At 40.3% G+C, this 20,391-nt stretch overlaps 1 protein-coding gene across 3 annotated transcripts in view; it reads left to right on the plus strand.

Moving 5' to 3' along the window:
* The window catches only part of ttc39a (tetratricopeptide repeat domain 39A), a 101,103-nt gene extending 93,180 nt beyond the window's left edge, over window positions 1–7,923 (plus strand). For all 3 annotated transcript variants that reach the window (XM_043699216.1, XM_043699215.1, XM_043699217.1), the window contains one exon: window positions 4,435–7,923. In XM_043699216.1, coding sequence (XP_043555151.1) covers window positions 4,435–4,552 — 118 coding nt within the window. In that variant the 3' untranslated portion in view covers window positions 4,553–7,923. The remainder of the gene's footprint in view (window positions 1–4,434) is intronic.
* Window positions 7,924–20,391: the final 12,468 nt, after the last annotated feature.

Below are 20,391 nucleotides of genomic sequence, written 5' to 3' on the forward strand. Positions count from 1 at the left end.
ACCTCTCTTACCCTTCCTGGAGTTAACCCATCTATGTGACTGTATCTGGGACTTCCCCCCCTTCCTATAACTGCCATCCATCACATACGGTTGCTGTTGCAAATTCCTCATCGCTTCTATCTGTCTCTCCAACTGATCCACTCGATCGGATACGGTTTGCATCCAACAGCATTTATGGCAGATATAATCCGCAGTAACCCTTAAATTCTCTTTAAACTCCCACATCTGACAAGTAGTACATATCATTGCAAAGGCCACTTTTGCTCCTTCACAATCTACAGACCCAGAAAATAACACCACCTTATTCCTCTACAAACACTGCCCCAGGTTAAATTAATAGCTATGGCTTATATTTTAAGTTTAATCAAGAGACTTATCTCCAAAAAACATATAATCAAGAAAGAATCCACTATAATCACTACTGCAGCCTTTCTCTTGGATTGACTTAAAACAACAATTAACTTCTGTGCTGTGAACTTCGCCCAACAGATCCTTCAATATTAGTTGTGAATTTCACTTTGTTAATATTCCCAGATGCACTCCGATGTCCAGCAATACATGAATTCAAACAGCAAAGGCAGCAACTGTGCAGGTTCTCGTTTGTTCGTTCGTTCTCTCTCTCTCTCCTGCACTATCCTCACCATGTGCTTCCTTTGTCTGCTCTTCACCCTTTTAAACTGCTGTTGTTTTGACTTTTTTTTTCCCCCAATGTTCCAAAACAATACAACAGCATATAAAACAGTAATTGCTGCTCCTGGAATTTGAGGAAGTCACCTCCAACAGCTAAAATACCTCAAAATTGAATTTAACACAATACTCCACGTGTGGCCTAACTAAAGTCCTACAAAGCTGTAACATGACATCCTGACTCTTGTACTCAATTCCTCAACCAATAAAGGAAATCATGCCATACACCTCCTTTACCATTCTGTTTACTTACATGGCCACTTTCAAGATCCTTCTTTCATCAATGTTATTCAGAATCCTGCCATGAACTATGTACTTTTCTTTATCGTTTGATCTCCCAAAGTGCAGCACCTCTCACTTTTCTGGATTAATTCCATTTGTTAGTGCTCCACCCATATCTGCAACTGATCTATATCCCGCTGTATCCTTTGACAACCTTCTACACTATCCACAACTTCACTGATCTTTGTATTGTCTGCAAACTTACTTACCAACACACCCATCTACGTTTTCATCTCAGTCATTTATGAGGTCCCAATACAGATCTCTGCAGAACACAGCTGGTCATGGAACTCCAGCCTGCAACGTACCCCTCCACCACTATTCTGCCTTCTATGGGCAAGCCAATTCTGAATCCACATGGCCAAGTCACCATACTTCTGAATCTTCTGGATGACCCTATCATGAGGGACCTTGTCAAAAGCCTTACTAAAATCCATGTAGACAATATCCACTACTCTACCCTCAATCACCTTTGTTGTTATTTCAAAAACTTAAGAGAAATAACCGGCCCTGCACAAAGCCATGCTGACTGTCCCTAATTAGGCCATGCTTCGCCAAATGTGTGAGAATCCTATCTCTAAGAATTCTCTCCAATAGCTTCCCAACTAATGAGAGACTCACCAGTCTGTAGTTTCTTGGATTCTCCCGGTTTCCCCTCTTGAACAGGGGAGCAACATTAGCTACTCATCAGTTCTCCAGAATCTCTCCATTGGCTTGTGAAGGCACATAGATCTTGGTCAAGGCACAAGCAATCTCCCCTCTTGCGTCTCTCAGTAACCTGTGGTAGATACCATCAACCCTGGGTCTTATCCACCTTAAATGATCTTGAAGAGATGCAACACCACTTCTTTCTTGATCTCAAAATGTCTTAGCACATTAGCATGCTCCACACTAATTTCTCAATCCTCCCTATCCTTTTCCTGGGTGAATACCAATGCAAAGTACTCCTTTAGGATCTCACCCACATTCTCTGCCTCCAAGCTCAAGTTCTCTCCTTTATCCTTGAGTGGTCCTACCTTTTTCCCATTTATCATTCTTGTTCTTAAAATGTATCTATAGAATGCCTTGGGATTCTCTTGAACTCTACTTGCCAAGGTCATTTTAGGACCCCTTTTTGCTCTTAATTCTCTGCTTGAGTACTTTCCTGTTTTCCTTTTATTCTTCACGAGCCCTATCTGATTTTAGCTTTCCAAACTTTACATATGCTTATTTTTTAAGTTTTGACCAAATTCAAAACTTCCCTCATTATCCAAGGTTCCATAACTTGCCGTCCTTGTCTTTCACCCTTATGGGAGCATGCTAATTTTAAACAGTTCCTACATGTCAAATGTGGACTTGCCTGATAACAGCTCCTCCCAAATACTGAGGTGGTTTGTTTTCCCCAGTTTAGAACCTCCCACAAGGTCCTGACTTATCCTTGTTCATAGCCATCTTAAAACTTAAGGGGTTATGATCACTGTTTCCAAAATGCTCTCCCACCGAAAGGTCAGTTACCTGGCCAAAGTTCATTAGCTCTTACAAGGTCCAGTCTGGTTCCTCCTCTTGTTGGACTATTGGCATACTATTTCAAGAAACCCCCTTGGATGCACTTAAATTCCGCCCTAAGGTTTCTTGCTGTAAGGGTCAAGACTGGGGAAGGTAACACTGTTTGTATTGCAACTTTCCATGATCACCTCGATATTTGTTTATAAATGTCTTGGTAGCTGATTGGGGGGGGGGGGGGGGTCTATAGTATAATCCTATCAACATTTCTGCATCCAACTTATTTTTGAGCTCCACTTATATTGACTCAGTAGATGAGCCCTTCAGCAAATCCTCTCTAAGTGCAGATGTAACATTCTCCCTGATTAATAATGCAACTCCTCCAATTCTTATCTTCCTCTCTATCTTTTCTAAAATAACAAAACCCTGCAACTTTGAGCAGCCAGTCCCATCCCTCTCTCAACTAAGTCTATGCAATGACCATAAATAACATCATAGTCCCATGTGGGCAAAAGTGAGGATGCAGATGCTGGAAACCAGAGTTTAGATCAGAGTGATGCTGGAAAAGCACAGCAGGTCAGGCAGCATCCAAGGAGCAGGAAAATCTACATTTCAGGCAAAAGCCCTTCATCAAGAATGATGGCAGGGAGCCTCAGGGTGGACAGATAAATGGGTGGGTTGCTGGGGAGAAGGTAGTTAGCACCTTCCAAACCGATACCACTTCCATCTAGAAGGACAAGGGCAGTAGATATTTAGGAACAATACCACCTGGAAGTTCCCCTCTAAGCCACTTTCAATTCTGATTTGAAAATATATCCCCATTCCTTCACTGTCACTTGCTCAAATTCCAAGAACTCCCTCACTAACAATATTGTCTGTCTACCTACAGCATACGGAATGTAGTGATTCAAGAAAGCAGCTCAGCAGCCTCTTTCTTAAGATGAAGTAGCAATGGGCAATAAATGTTGGAGAGGTAGCATAGTCTGTGTCTCATGAGAGTATTAAAATATGCTTCAATGCAAAGTTCTTTAAATTCAATGGAAAATGACAGGGGAATTCATGTTAATATAAATTTAGGATAGACATTTCTCCATGAAATGAATAAAAATTTATGCAAGTCTCTTCTCGCCCTATAGGCATAACCTTATGTAATATATATTACAAAGGACTTGGTGTGATTAGTAAACATGTATAGATATCTGCACAAGAAAAAAAGATCGTCAACTGGTTATAGTCAGTTGAAATTTTCTGAAGTTGGAATTAACTCATCTGCCACCATTTCAATTTAAAAAGATCTTAGTTTGTTGGAAGGAGTTGAATTTCATCGTGTTATACCTTACTGGTGAATAGTAGAACCATACAAAGGTAATCCAATTTATTACTAAAAAGAGACATACTGCCAAAGCTTTTCATCTTGTACTCATCAAGATAACTAAGAATATCAAATTTCTAAAATCATTTTAAAACAGGAAAAATAGGGTGATTGGTTTGCAAGTTGCCTCGATTTGTTGAGAAGTTGCCGTAGAGAAAGCAACAGAAATGTTATAAGTTTGATCAGTTACCACCAATTGGTTGATAGTGCAGTCAGATCTATTCAGCTAACACTGCCAATCTCAGAATCTTGGTTATTTTAATGGTTTAAAAGCATAATATAGAGCAATGAGAAGTGATGTTCCAAAGAAGTGAGTAAAGTGGAGGCAGTGTAAAGAAACATTTTATCTTTCCAAAGTGTATCAAGTCATAATATGATTTCTGCATATTTGCCACACTGTTTTAAATTGTTAACCTCTGGATAAATATTTTCAAATACAGATAGTCCTTCTATAATGCAATGGTTGCATTCTTGGGCAGCCCCACATTCATAGAAAAATCACGCTTTAGAAACAGTGCTTAAAATGTTGGCGATGTAATTATAATGTTACAGTGAATTTGCATTATAGCAGAACAAGCTGTAGTGAATTGTTCTGAAATTTTCTTTTCCAGGCAAAACTACAAGAATTATTCAATGGAGTCAAGAACGCATTTTCGAATTCAGGCTGCTCTTCTCAAAGCAAAATCTCGTACACACAAGGGAAAGCAATCATTACCTTCTACACCTTAAAACTGCTAAAATTATTGATACAGGAGAACTACAAAGGACGAGCAAAATGTTTCCCTCTTTGTACATAAAAGCTACATCCACTGATAAATCTAAAATAGGAGCAAAACACAACAGATTCCAGAAATCTGAAATAAAACAAAGTACTGGAAAAACTCCAGTTCTGAAGAGTCATATTTGACTTGAAGCATTTACTCTACTCTTCTCTCCACAGTTGCTGCCAGACCTGCTATGTATTTCTAATGGTAATCTGTTGCAACTTACTATAGTACAGAGTCACTATAATCAGGGTTACGTGCACCACTGGGCATTACGCTCGCTTTCTCTCAAGGACATGTAATTATTGTTTTGGTGATCTACATCACAATCATATAAATACTTACCTGTATAAAAATGTAAATGTAGAATTCATTTTTAGAACTACATTTGCACAAAACATGGATCCATGGAAGCCACAATCACAGATACATTTTAATACTCCATCTCTCCAAATTTGTGTATCAATCAACACTAAAGTCTACAAAACTTCTTAACAAAGCTACTCATTAATACAATCCAAAGAGGAAAAAGATTCCGTTCTAGAGTAAGTTTGCACTTGAAATGTTAACTGTTTGATCTGTAGAGAGATAATTTCTTCAGCACTTAGTTTTCCTTTCAAATTTCCAGCATCCATTTCTTTCTTTAGTTTATTTAAAACTAATTCAGTACTTAAATTGGGAAAACAGGGCAATCACATTATTATCAATCACAAAGATATTGGTTGCAACACAGGAAGCCTGTTTCACCACAGAAGTCAGTGTTAAAAGTAGTTCATGTCTAGTTTATAATACAATTACCTATTATAACTTAATCCCCTTTAAATTGTACTTAAGGCATTTGAAGTTGTGAACATAAATACATACATAGGTTCAGTTTTCCTTAAAATAATAATTTGCTAAAAGGATACTTTTAAATACCAGACCTGTTGAGTTTCTCCAACATTGTGCTGTTCAGATTTCCAGCATCTGCAGTGTTTTGCATTTAGTTTTTCATATTTTTGTCATAAGTTCACTTTATCACAATTTATAATGAATTCACAAATTACTTCTATTCTGCATGATCAATGTAAACATACTAAACCATCCGACACTTACAGCAGGTAAATCAAGTTAGTATCAATGTGGCCACTAACTGGAGGAAATTGGATTCAGAAAGGTAATACTCCTGTTCATTTGGTGGAAGCATGATCAAGATGTTCAGCAGTGATTATCAAAGTCCCTATCAATCATTTTCATACTCAGAATTACATGCTCTTCAAATAGGGGATATTAAAATAGGGGATAGTAAAGCACTAAAAATTTCTACATCAAATGCTTTCATAGCAGTACTATGAATGAGTGATGGCATTGCAGTAAAATGTTACTTTTCTCCATGTCTTAAAATACTTATATGAAGTTTTGCAGTTAAGTAAATATTTATGTTACCAATTATCTAAGGAATAAGTTACGTTTTCTCATTTTCAAAATCTACAATAGATTATATGCCATGAGACGTAGAAAATTACAAAATTTTAGAAAATTCCAGTAATCTTACATAAATTGTGAATCTATTTTTATATGATTGAACTCTACCCCAGTCATGAACTGGACAGTTACCTCTCATTAGTTACATGAGCATCAGTGCACACTGTACCAGCTGACATAATTGACCAAAGATACAGCAGTCTGTGGGAAAAGAACTGATGTTTAATATCCAGCCTAATCCTACTTCTGTGCAACTTAAATGCATGCTACTCCTTTTCTCCAAGTTCTCAGACTTAAATAATCTATGAAGCATCACATACAATCCAGCCTTGTCATTTCAATATCTAATTCTCATAAGCCTATGCTGCTCGAATGCAAGTGATCCTGAAGAATTGGGTGGGCATACAGAAAGTTCTAAGGCTCATTCTCGTTTCAAAATGGGAACATATCTATAGGGAACAGTTGATAATTAATACAATTGGAGTATGCAATTTTGCATTTATCAAAGTGAGAAATGTCTGTCACAACAGATAACGTTTTCTTCCCTCAATTCTTGTACTCCATATTCCATGTTCTCTGAATGAGACTGTCACTTTATTGAGAGTTTGTTGATCCCACAAACCCCTGATGTGGAAAAGACTGGTTGAGTTATATTCTTAACGATTACATAATAAGTGAAGGAAGACTTGTTGCATTGTGCAATATTACTGGACTAGTAGTAGTAGTAATCACCATAGTTCAACATTGCTCTCCAAGAGAAACAACTGGTGGCGAGTTTCACCCGAGGGTCACTATACCTGAAGCAAAGGGTGAGATTGAGAAAGTAGCAATTTAATGGTGATCTTAGCCAGTGGGGTCTCGTATTTTAGAGGACCAGTCCAAAACTCTGGGGAAGCGGTTTAAATCCCACCACAGTAAATTCACGTAAAATGATGACAATGACAACTATCACCAATTATTATGAAGAAATTACTCCCATTAAGGAAGGAAATCTGACACTGCTATTTGGTCTGGCTTATGTGACAGATGTAACTCTTAAATTGTCCTCTGAAATGGTCTAGCAAGTCACTCCGTTCAAAGGCAATTAGGTATGCGCAGGAAATACTGACCTTACCAGCAATGGCCACATCCCACACAAAAAAAGAAAACATCATATAACACACAATTCCAGTTGCCCCATTACCAATATTTGTACAAGAATGTTTACAAATTTAAGAATCAAAGAAAGCCTAATTAAAGTTTTTTGCTGCATTCCTTACAGAAGTGTCCCTAAGAACTGTCGGACCTTTGTGGGATGGGATTGGCAACTGTTTAAATTTTTAGTTGCATTCTTGGTAATACCCTGATTTCAAAGACAAGGCCAGTTGGCTTTACACTGTTAAATGATGACTGCTATTAACTGCATGATACATAGCCTCAAGGGGCTTTTAATTTACAAAAATGTAAATGAAAATCATTTACAAAGATTTATGTTAAGATTTTATGAAATAAATGCTTGCTTTTGTAATCTGGTCAAAGGTAACAATAGCTAAGCATTGCTGCAATGAGAAAACAGTTAACAATATCAATTGAAATAATCCATTTATTGTCTCAATTTTCAATTGGTCACATTTTCCTGTTCTTCTGTGTAATATTTTTGCAGTTCATTATATTTATTTTTTTTAATCTTATCCTCTAATTTGTACAGCTAATTTAGAACACAAAAGCATTTAAGTCTGAAATTTGAGTTCATCTCAGAAATAATCAATCATTGTGTTTTGCTGTAACATGTTTATTTGAATTCTGATGCTGATGTTCTGCTGGATTCAGAACTAAGTAAATGAAGACTGTTTTCATATTGTTTAATGATAAAATGTTTAAGAATTAGATGTATAGCTATGTTTTTCCTGATTTTTCTTTTAAGTCATTATTTGTCAGTTTTTGCTACAAATATTTATATTATAACACCTTTAATTAGGGCAAAATTATCCAAAGGAATGGCACATTTTTAGAACTCAGGTGGTGGACCAGCATCCAATGTAACTTAGCAATAACAATGATGATGGGTGAATAGGCATTGGTAAAGAAAACAGGCAGCAAATTTGGATCATCTCTCTAGACCAGAGAGCACTAGAATAAGGGAGTCTGGAAGCCATGAAAACACAAACATTTCCACAAGTCGACTTAGGGCAAAGTTGTCATCATATCTTGCCTGAGGGAGATCACTCCCTGCAAGTGGGCATTATGGAGCTCCTTTTATATGGACAAATTAAAATCGACAAGCCCCTCTGCATCTACACTGTTTATCACTGAACAGCATAAATGCAATGCTGGTCTCACGATCCCAAAACTGGACATGGGTAACTTTGCTTTTTATGGAATGGTAATTCTACAGCCAGTCACATGCTATCATGAATAGTACCCTACCTCAAATCCCAAAGTGTCCTCTTGCAAAGTTATTTAAACACATTATAATAGTGGTGTTAGGGTAGGCCACATGTTTGAGTTGCAGCATGTGGGAGCTGGTGGACAACAATGTGGCTATTCAAGTTGTGGGGAGCAAAGTAGTTACAGAAATGGATATGTTTGCTGCCAGAAGATCATGCACCCCGAAAGCTGTGTTGACTGTCTAGTGTTAGGGTTAAGGACATCTGGGACCGAAGAGAAGAGAACTTTGCCTAGGAGATGACCCAGTTATCATGGTTCACACAGGTACAAAGGGCACAGGTAGGATGAAGAAAATGATTTGCTGAGGACGTATAAGATCAGAGTTAGTAGAAAGAAGCCATTTTTGATCCATCCTTTTAACTAGCAAGGGTGAATTCAGAAAAAAAGGACAAGACATACAAACATAAGAGTACAATACATCAGATGAGGCAAAAATACAATATTTAGGGTTCTTTGTCAAATTTCATATCAAGTTAGATGAAAGCATTAGATACTATTCATTTTGAATCTGAAATTGTTCAGTGTCTGCCTGCCAAGCAGAAGGTGCCATGGAAGTTGAATCGACTTAAGGTAGCAACTGACAGTCTCACTGGCAAAAGAAATGGCTCAATGGGATTGAATAATCTACTTCTATTCTAATTCATACCTTTCTCTTTGCATACTGCAACTTCTCATCCTCAAAATGTAAAACATGCACTCATGTGTGCAAACAGCTTATCCGTTGTTCATACAACTGCATGTCATGGTCACCATCAACTTTGAAAATAAAGAAGCCACATGAATAGCATAGTCTTGAATATAACTAAGAACACTCTCTCTTTATCATGATTTTAAAATGTGCTGAGAAAGGTGCTAATAGGGATAGATGAAATAGGGTGGGAGGGGATTTGGGTTGAACAGAAGCACCAGCATCAAACTAGGTCAAAAGGCATGTTTCTGGTCTGTAAATTCCAATTACCCTCACGATCTTCAAATTCCATTGCATTCTGCCCTCCTGAGCAGACAGAAGAAATTGCTCTTTTCAATCCACTTAAATTCACATTCATTATCAAATTCGTAGAGAGAAGATTGATTGCTTTAAACTCTAGAGTGTGCAAAGCACAGTTGACAAACACATTTCTACATGGTGAGCCATGGAGACTAGTTACTCAATGCTGCTCTCCGTCTCTCAGATTCTAGTATCCTTCCTATATCAGAATTGCATGAATACCTTCAAAACCTTTTCCTTCTCAAAGCTCACCTGCATGGCAACATTAATTGCAAGAACCTGGCACCAGGTAAAAATTCTGGTTCTGGGGTGTAGCTTTGCTCGCTGAGCTGTAGGCTCGATATCCAGACGTTTCATTACCTGGCTAGGTAACATCATCAGTGGTGACCTCCAAATGAAGCGAAGCTGTTGTCTCCTGCTTTCTATTTATCTCTCTAGACCAGAGAGCACGTTTGTCCTGGATAGGGTTCCTGGGGTTTGTGGTGATGTCATTTCCTGTTCATTTTCTGAGGGGTTGGTAGATGGTATCGAGATCTGTGTGTTTGTTTATGGCGTTGTGGTTGGAGTGCCAGGCCTCTAGGAATTTTCAGGCATGTCTTTGTTTAGCCTGTCCCAGGGTAGATGTGTTGTCCCAGTCGAATTTGTGGTTTCTTTTTGGTTCTGTAGACTATTCTGTAGACAAAGTTATTTTTCATGGAAGTAACAGTTTAAAGCATAAACTGTTTGTAAAACATCCTCAACATCTTCTGGGATAGAGACTTGCAGTCTAAAACCACTGTAAACAGAGGTTGCTGCTAAGGCTTCCTTTTAATCTTTAGTAGCCATGCCACTCAGGCCAATCATTAGGCAGACTTCAGACAGGTTACATGACCCCTTTAATTTCACCTTAAAAAGTTTGAAAATAAACTTTCTAAACCTTGTTATTTTAACACATTTTCAAACTGCATAGCCTTTGGCCCTCCAATCCCCGAGATGCAGCTCCTTCACTGTTCAACCTCCATCATGGATGCTCTTTTCATCCCCCACTGCCTCATGTACATTTTATTGTCTTCTGAATTTGAATGATTGATTTGTCACTTGCACTTTATAGTGAATAGCTTTAATTGTCACCATAAACCAACCAATCAAATTGGCACCAAATTAAGCGTTTCAAAAAAACTTGAAAAAGTCAAGCTTCTTTCCAATGCCTACACGAGTCCTGAGTTGACTCACCAGCAACACTTGTGCCATCACCTCTCTTTGCCATTGGCCCACCTCGAGAACACTAAGTCCAATGGTGAACGCGCACTCACCCCTCCACCAGGAGTCCCTGCCCTGGGCATACCACGCTGCCACAGCCTCACCAAAATCAAGAGTCCCTGGCTCTGCTGCCAGGCCATTGCACTAATAGTCTCGCTCCAGCTACTCTCCTCCAATATGTTGAGTTTCCATCACTGCCTCTGAATGCTGAAAGAGCTTTGTGGTCGCTAGTCCCAAACTCAAGACATCCTTGCTGCTGCCTCCAATTGTCAGGAGGTGCCTCCTCCAACCACCAGGAAGCTGCTGTCATTCCCCACACAGCCTGAGCTTGCTGCCGTGCTGACCAACCCACCAAAAGTCAAAGTAAAAACAAAGAAAACAGACAGGAACGGATGATGCCCAGGCATGAGCCAGGACACAGCCCCTCCTATTCTGTCACCATCTTGGATTAGTAGTCTTTTGTACTGTTATGACCTCTTTTTGTTCCCTCAGCCAAAGAAAATGGATATGAATACAATTACAGTAAGAATGATTTACATGAACAGACTGGTTAATGTCAACCACTCCGGTACTTCCACTCCTACTAACCTACTAATCACCTAACTTCCCTTGCACAGCCCGATGCTATGTAGCATTGCAAATTATTTCTTGTACTCAAGTCCCACTCCCTAATGACTTTGTATTCTAAACGACTTAGTAGTCCATGAGAGAGTGTGCAGATTAAAAACACTGTTTGGTAAGTTGTGACAAATTGTGTATAACAAATACCCAGTACTCTGTCAAATGCAATGATTTTGGATAAACGTTTCCACTGAAGTAAATTACACTAAAAGATGACAAGAAGTGTGAAGAGAATGAAAAAGTTTTCAAAGTTATTTTGGTGGGATGTGGGCAGGATGTGGTTAAGTCAACATTTGTAGCCCACCCCTAACTGACTTTGGAAATGTGGCAGGGAGCAGTTTTCTTCTACCCAGCACGTTGAGAATGGGTGATTCTGAGTACTGTGCACCTATCGGGAAAAGGTCATCATAAACACACATCTTGTTGACAACTCAATACAACAATATACACATCAAAACTAGGAGCCGGTCTCAACACTCTTCCCTTTGATTCCTTGCAAACATTAGTCCACACATCCACCAACTGATAAAAATCCACAGTCAGACGAACCATTCATTCCGTACCTCAACATGCTCCATAATAACTTGCTCAATCCACCAAATAAGCACCTTCCCAGCCTGGTGCACTCTAGAGTGACTTTACTGAGCAAGATTTATCAGCATTCTTTGGATCAAGGAATGTGAAACAAGGATGAGGAACAAGTTTCTTGTGACAAATCCTATCTGTCAAATGGCAGGCTTTGAACTACTATAGCAAGAGCAGTCCTCGAGAAACAGGTTCAGGACAACAGGGTGCCTCAGCAGCCAAGTTTCTTTGCCAGAACATCAGTACAAGCCCCTTACATATTTATGGAGATAAACAATGCTGTCGAGTGTGCCTCGACAAACTAATCTACCTTAAAACATAGAACCAAGTGATAGCAAATAAGTAGCCTATCAATACGCATTTTTAAATTCTAAAAATTGTGGCAGTATCATTTAAAAAGGCAAAAGAAAAGCTTTTGTTTCATTACATCACGACATGGTTACTGGCACTGTGACATAAATGTTACTTCCTACATACAAGCCCAAGCCTAAATGTTGTCCAGGTTTTGGTACATAGAACATATGCATTAAGAGCAGAAATGGGTCACTCAGCCCTGCACCCTGCTCTGCCATTCAATCAGATTATAGCTGATCTGATTATACCACATACTTATTCGGAATATCCTGTCGGCCAGAATATCCTTCGTTAAGGATTATTTACCTCAGCTTTAAAAATGGTCAAGGACTCTGCTTATGGCACTTTTTTGAGGTAGAGCATTCCTAAGAGACTCAACGCTAAAAAAAAACTGTTTAAATCAGTGACCCCCTTTTTAAATCATGACCTCTGGTTTTAAATTCTCTCCCAAGAGAACAGCTTTTTCACAACCACCCTATCGAATGTTTTTTTTTCTCACTCGCCCAAGTGAATTGTCCTCAAAGCTTACAGGCAAAAATATTGGAATATCCAGAAGCAGACTTTTATAGAAAAAATAATTTGTCCACTGGATATGAAAATCAAAAAAGGTGGAGATTACATGTGAAACCATTAATGAAAGAATTCTTTTGGAAGAATTTAAAAGTTCACTCCTTCAGGAGTAAGGACTTCCATAGAAAACCAGAAAGCTGCACCTGAAGAACAGGCAGCTGAGAAAATGATATTTGAAGGTGAAAATAATCTTAAAAGGCCTAAGTGTTTCAGTTGTCACAAAATGGGACATGTTTACGTAGGTTTGTGAAAGCTACAGGATAAATTCATGGGACTGGATTAGGATATACAAAGTTGTTGCAAAGAAATTAAGCCCTGACACCATACAACAGACCAAGCTGTAGCATTTAACTACAGCTGAGAAGTCAAGTACAATAACTGCTGAGAGTACGAGGTGGTAAACAAGACTTCATATTGTAGAATCCATACAGTGCACAAGCAGACCATTTGGCCCATTGAGTCCACATCGACCCTCCAAAGAGCATCTCATCCAGACCCATCATATCCCTGTAACCCTGCATTTCCCAAGATACTTCACCTAACATACACATCCCTCGACATTATGGGCAATTTAGCATGGCCAATCTACCTAACCTGTACATCTTTGGACTGTGGGAGGAAACCTACGCAGACACAGGGAGAATATGCAAACTCTACACAATTGCCGGAGGCTGGAATCGAACCCAAGTTCCTGGCACAGAGCCAGCAGTGCTAACTACTGAGCCATCATGCTACCCACAAATTTGATACAGTTATAACAAATTCTTGTCAAAAGGAAAAGTTAATCTTCATTCCTCAAATAATACATAAACTTATAAATCACCAAAGTGTTTTGCTGGGAATTGCATAATGACTCCATAAGAGCACACACTGGATTCCAAGATTTTAGTAAATGGTACTGGCAGGAAGCATACACCTTTACCTTTATACTGGCTGTACCTGAAGTGTGATCGAATGTCTGGAATGGTAACTGTAAGGGCTATCCATAGTTTATCTGTAGACAGCATTTAGGTATTTCTAGGGAATGTTTTGGCAGAAACAGTATTTGTAGATTCTCTAGTAGTCATGGAAGGGCTAAGTTAGGTCAAAGTGACACAATCGTGACTGAAGATTTTTTTCTTTTATAGTGACCTGAGAAAAAACTAAATGAGTACTCTTGCAGGTGATCAAATTGGCAGCCATGCTGGATACCTGCTTGGGATACTTGGATTATTGAAAGTAAATACTTAATAGATCTGATTGAAATTCGGCAAACCAAAGCACTCCTGACTGAAGTATCACAATTATCTCAAAACAATGCAAAGCATCAGTTAGTTGCAACTGCTATTACATGGAAAATGGAATTTTAGCGAGGAGGTGCATAGTGGTTCACCAGAAAGTAGCATCATCCAACAGTCTGTTCAGCCCTTTTGGAATTTTAGACTTCTCAATTAGATCCCTCTCATTCTTCTAAATTTCAGTTGACCCAATCTCTGTATGATAAATCTACCAAACCAGGATTCAGCCTGCTGAACATTTGGTAAAATCTCTGATGAAACGGGTCTTCTCTTGGATATTATGTGCACTTTTGGTTCCACCACCCAAGTACGGTTTCACATGTTTTTGCCTATGTACTCAAATATCCTTGCAAAGACGGCCAATTTACAACTTTTCTTCCTAACTTCTTTGTGTATAAGAGCACTGAACCTTTTATACATTAAGTTTCTAATTAACTACCATTTGAATACTCTTTCTTTCTGTATTTCCTATTGAAGTGGATAACTTCAGACATATTCACATGATACTATCTGCCATATACTTACCACCTTGCCATTCAATTTCTCATTGCTTTGTATAGGCAGCCACTTTGAAAATATGGTTTAATTCTCATCTAAATCATGGAACACAACTATTTGCAACATTATCAAAGCACTGATCCCTGCAGCAGTCCAGTCACCACCTTCCACTGAAAACAACAATCATTTATTCCTACTCTCCATTTCCTAATTTTCAGTTCATGCCATTATATTACCATAAATCCATAATAAATGTACAATAAATGCTAATTTGAGACATCAAAAAACTTCCGAAAATGCAAATACACCACATCTATATGGTCTTCTTTATCAATTCTAATAGTTATGCTCGCAAAACCTCTAGTACATTTGTCAAACATGATTTTATTTTTGACAAGTCCATACTTTTTTTTTAAGAAAAAGTATGAATTTCAATTCCTCCTTTGCAAAAGACCCTGCTGCCCTATCATTTCTACGAAGTTATTTGTGTCTTAAGACGATAAGACCACAGGACATAGGAGCAGAATTAGGCCATTTGGTTCGTTGAGTCTGCTCCACCATTCAATCTTGGCTGATGTTTCTTAACCCAATTCTCCTGCCTTCTCCCCATAACCTTTGATCCTCTTACCAATTAAGAACTCATCTATCTCTGTTTTAAACACACTCAAGGACTTGGCCTCCACAGCTTTCTGTGACAATGAATTCTACTGAACACTCTCTTTTTGAAGAAATGACTTCTCATCTCAGTTCTAAAGGATCATCCTTTCACTCCGAAAGTATGTCCTCAGGTCCTACTCTCTCCAATTGGTGAGAACATATTCTCTACATCCGCTCTATTCAGGCCTCTTAGAAGTCTGTAAGTTTCAATCAGATCCCCGCTCTCATCCTTCTAATCTCCAAGTACAAACCCAGAGTCCACAACCTCTCTTCGTTTGACAAGCCTTTCATCCCCGGGATCAGTCTTGTAAATCTCTTGACTCACTCCAATGCCAGCATGTCCTTCCTCAGGTGAGGGGCCCAAAACTGCTCACAATATTCCAAACGCTGTCTGACCAGAGCCTTATGCTGACTTAGCAGTACATCTCTGCTCTTGTATTATAGCCCTCATGAAACGAATGCCAACATTGCATTTGTCTGCCTAACTTTCAAGCATGCTAACCTTAAGAGAATCCTGAACTAGGACTCCCAAGTCCTTTTGCACTTCAGATTTTCAAAGCCTTTCCCCACTTCGAAAATAGTCTATGCCTCTATTCTGCCTCTCAAAATATATATCCCCACATTTTACCGCATTGTACTCCATCTGCTACTTCTCTACCCACCCTCCTAGCCTATTCAAGTACTTCTGCAGCCACACTGCCTCAACATTGCCTATCCTTCAACCGATCCACACGTCAGCTGCAAACTTAGCAACTATTCTCTCAGTTCCTTCATCCAGATCATCAATATAATGTAAATAGTCATGGTGCCAAGAGAACCCTTGTAGAATTACACTAGTCACCAGTTGCCATCCTGAAAAGGCCTCTGTATCTCTATTCTCTTTCTGCTAATCAGACAATCCTCTATCATGCCAGTACCACAGGCTCTTAACTTATATAGCAGGTCCCTGTGCAGCAACTTGTCAAAGGCCTTCTGGAAATCCAAACAGATTACATCCACCGGTTCTTCTTTGTCTAACTTGCTTGTTACCTCCTCAAACAATACTAACAGATTTGTCAGGTTTCACCTCCCTTTGATGAAGTTGTGCTCACTCAGCCCTATTTTACCATGGAGAAAGTGAGGACTGCAGATAATGGAGATCAGAGCTGAAAAATGTGTTGCTGGAAAAGCGCAGGTCAGGCAGCATCCAAGGAGCAGGAGAATCGACGTTTCGGGCATAAGCCCTTCTTCAGGAACAAGGGCTTATGCCCCAAATGTCGATTCTCCTGCTCCTTGGATGCTGCCTGACTTGCTGCGCTTTTCCAGCAACACATTTTTCAGCCCTATTTTACCATGCACTTCCAAGTCTCATTCTCAATAATAGACTCTAAAAGTCTTACCAATGACTCTAGTCAGGCTAACTGACCTATAGCTTTCAGTCTTCTGCCTCCCTCCCTTCTTAAACAGAGATATTACATTAGCCATTTTTCAGTTCTGTGAAACCCTCGCTGACTCCAGTGATACCTGAAAGATCACCACCAGCACCTCCACAATTTGCCTAGTTATCTCCTTTAGAACCCTGAGGAGTATCTATCCGCTCCGTGTTTTTTTTTAATCCACCTTTCAGCTTCCCAGCACTTTCTTCTTAAAGATGGCCACTACACTCACCTCTGACCCGTTGAAGTTCTAGTGTCTTCCACTGTCAACACTGATGCAAAGTACCTCTTCAGTTCCTCCACCATTTCTTTGTTCCCCAGTACTACTACTCAAGCCTCTCTTCCCAGCGGTCCAACATCCACACTACCTCTCTTACTTTTAGATATCTAAAAACATTTTGCAATGTTGTTTTATATTACTAGATAGCTTACTCCTATATTTAATTTCTCCCCATAACTTCTAAAATAAAAAAATCCTCTGCTAGCTTTTAAGAGGCTTCCCAATCCTCTGGCTTCTCACTAACCTTCACCACATTGTATGTTTTCGCTTTTGATTTTGTGCTGTCTCCGATTCTCTTTTTGCCATGGTTGCCTCATCCTTCCTTCTCTTTGTATGCTTCTTCCCTGGGATGAATTTCTGCTGGGCCTCCCAAATAATCCCCCCAAAAATCCCTGTCTTTGCTGCTTCACTGACTTCCTTGCTCCCATCCACCCCCTGATCCCCCCAATCAACTGTGGCCAGCTCCTGCCTCGTGTTTTGTAGTTACCTTTGTTCAACTGTATTATTTTTACATCTGATACCAGCTTATCCCTCCCAAACTGCAGGATGCATTCCATCATAGGGTCACTGTCCCCAAGAGGTTCCTTCACCTTAAACTCCCTAATTAGGTCTACTCCATTACACATTACTAAATCCAGAATTCCCTGTTCCCTAGCAGGGTCTATGACAAGCTACTGCAAACAAACCATCTTGTAGACATTCCGCAAACTCCTTGGCTTGAGATCAGCTACCAACTTCATCTTCTCAGTCCACTGGCATATTGAAGTTTCCATGATTATTGTAGATCAAGATTTAGATGGAGCCCATTCCACTGGAACAGGTTCCTCCTTCCTCAGTACTGGCACCAATGCCCCATGAATTAAAACCAGTTTCGCCCATACACATTTACCTATTTAATCTTGCTGACCCTGTGCCAAGTGGGTTGTGGCTCAGGTCATGATCTGAAACCACCACCTTTCTGGTTCTGCTTTACATGCCTTTTCTATTTTCTTCCTCACATCCTGATTACTTCTTGGAGGTCTGTATACAACTCCCAGAGTTCTTTTTCTTTTGCAGTTCCTCAACTCTACACATGCAAATGCTATGCCTTCCAGCTATCATTTTGTGCTGTTGATTTCATTTCATTTCTTACTATCAAGGCAAACCTACCCCTCTGCCCACCTATCTGTCCTTTGATAAGATACACATCCTTGGATATTTAGTTCCCAGCCCTGACCCCCTTGCAACCATGTCTCTGTGATACCCACAATATCATACCTGCCAATTTAGATCTGCACTACAAACACATTTACCTTGTTTCGTGTACTGCATTCATTCAATTGAAACACCCTCAGTCTAGCATGGTCTACCCTCCTTCTCATAGTCATCATCTGCTGGTGTCTGAAGTTAGATTCCTGACCTCTTTCCATACTCTGTCCTATTACTTGCTCAGGAGAGGTTATTAAAACGTTTCCAGAACATTCCCTCTTTAATTTTACCTATCATTTTACATGCAACTGAACACCACTCCCACTTAGTTTCAAACCCTGTTCACAGTCCTGGTTATGCAGTTTGCCAGGTCTCTGGTCCCCGCTGGGTTTAGATGGAACCCATCCCACTGAACAGCTCTCTTCTTCCTCAGTACTGGTACCAATGCCCTATAAATTCAAACCAGTGTCTCCCATACATGTTTATCTCTTTAATCTTGTTGACCCTGTGCCAATTAGCTTGTGGCTCAGGTCATGATCACAGACCATCACCTTTTTGGTTCTGCTTTTTAATTGAGCCCTAACTGCTCTCAAACCCTCAGTAGAACAGCTTTCCTCCTCCCACATATATCATTGGTACCAACTTGCACCATGACAATAGGATCTTTCTCCTCTCACATCCAAGTTCCTCTATAGCTCATATGTATTCTGAACCCAGGCACCGGGCAGGCAACACACCCTTCAGGACTCTGGATCCTGGCCACAGCGAACACCGGATCGTAACACCCATGATTACAACTACATTTCTCTTCACTCCCTTTCTTGAGCAGATCTCTGTTCCAAGGTGCAATGCCCAGTTTGCTCATCCCTACAGCCCCTGCTATAATCCACACAGGTAGCAAGAATCTCAAATCTGTTAGACAAACTCAAGGGCTGATGTTCCTTCAGCACTACCTTTTGGATCCCTTTACCTGCTCATTTGTAGTCTCACCCTCCTGTCTACGAATGAATTTGAGGTTGTGACTTTGAGGCGCATGAGGTATCTCTGATGTATCTCAGTGTACAAAGCTCAGATTCCAGCTCAGCAACTGAACCAGAGCTCCTCAAGCAACCAAGTACAGATGTGGTCACTAAGCTCACATTGGGTCCACCAACTCCCACATCATGCAGTCACAACACATCACTTGGACTGGCACCCCTATTTAAATAACTTAGTTGTTAATTTGATTTTTAAAAGTTTCATTTTGGCTTTTTTTGGTAGCCTGTAAATATTTACCCTGCAATCTGAAAGTAACCTACAGAGATAGTTAAATTAATAGTTATCACCAATGAGCTCACAGTTGACATGTGACGTGACTCTTGAGCTAGGATCCTGGTTCTGGGTTTCAAGTTATCTTGTTTGACAGCAGAGAGCGGCGCGAGCTGGGCGGAAGCGAAGTTGGAGCGCAGAGCTAGTTGGGAAGGTAAGTGATTGATATTTAAGAACTTACCTCGACGCCAACGGTCTTTTCACAGCAGAGAGTGGCGCAAGCTGGGCGGAAGTGAAGTTGGAGCGCAGAGCTAGTCGGGAAGGTAAGTGATTGATATTTGAGTGGGTGTGTTCGAGACCCCAGGCCCTACATAGTAGGGCCTCCCTCCCATCCTCCTCCTCTAACCTAACTTTAAAGTCCACAGGTAACCTCTCAGTGTTCTTGTTTTGGAGACGAAGTGTAGAGTAATGGCAGCGCAGGCAGTGGAATGTTCCTCCTGCAGGATGTTTGAGGTAGGGGTGACCACCGATACTCCTGCCGACTTCATCTGCAGGAAATGCAGTCAGATCCTGCTCCTCACAGAACGAGTTAGGGAACTGGAGTTAGATGAACTGAGGATTATTCGAGGCTGAGACGGTGATAGATAGAAGCTACAGGGACATAGTTACGCCAGAGAACAGAGGTATCTGGGTAACAGTTAGAGGTGGGAAGGGGAGGAAGCAGGCAGTGTAGGGATCCCCTGTGGTCGTTCCCCTCAACAATAAGTATACCGCTTTGGATACTGTTGGGGGGGACGGACAAGCAGGGGTAAGCTGCAGTGACCGGGTCTCTGGCATGAGGTCCGGCTCTGAGGTTCAGAAGGGAAAGGGGGAGAGGAGGAGAGTGCTAGTTATAGGGGTTAGAGGGACGGACAGGCGGTTCTGTGGACATGGGCGAGACTCTCGGATGGTTTGTTGCCTCCCGGGTGCCCCGGGTGCAGACGTCTCGGACCG

This window comes from Chiloscyllium plagiosum, chromosome 11, assembly GCF_004010195.1.
Source record: "Chiloscyllium plagiosum isolate BGI_BamShark_2017 chromosome 11, ASM401019v2, whole genome shotgun sequence".
Classification (NCBI taxonomy): domain Eukaryota; kingdom Metazoa; phylum Chordata; class Chondrichthyes; order Orectolobiformes; family Hemiscylliidae; genus Chiloscyllium; species Chiloscyllium plagiosum.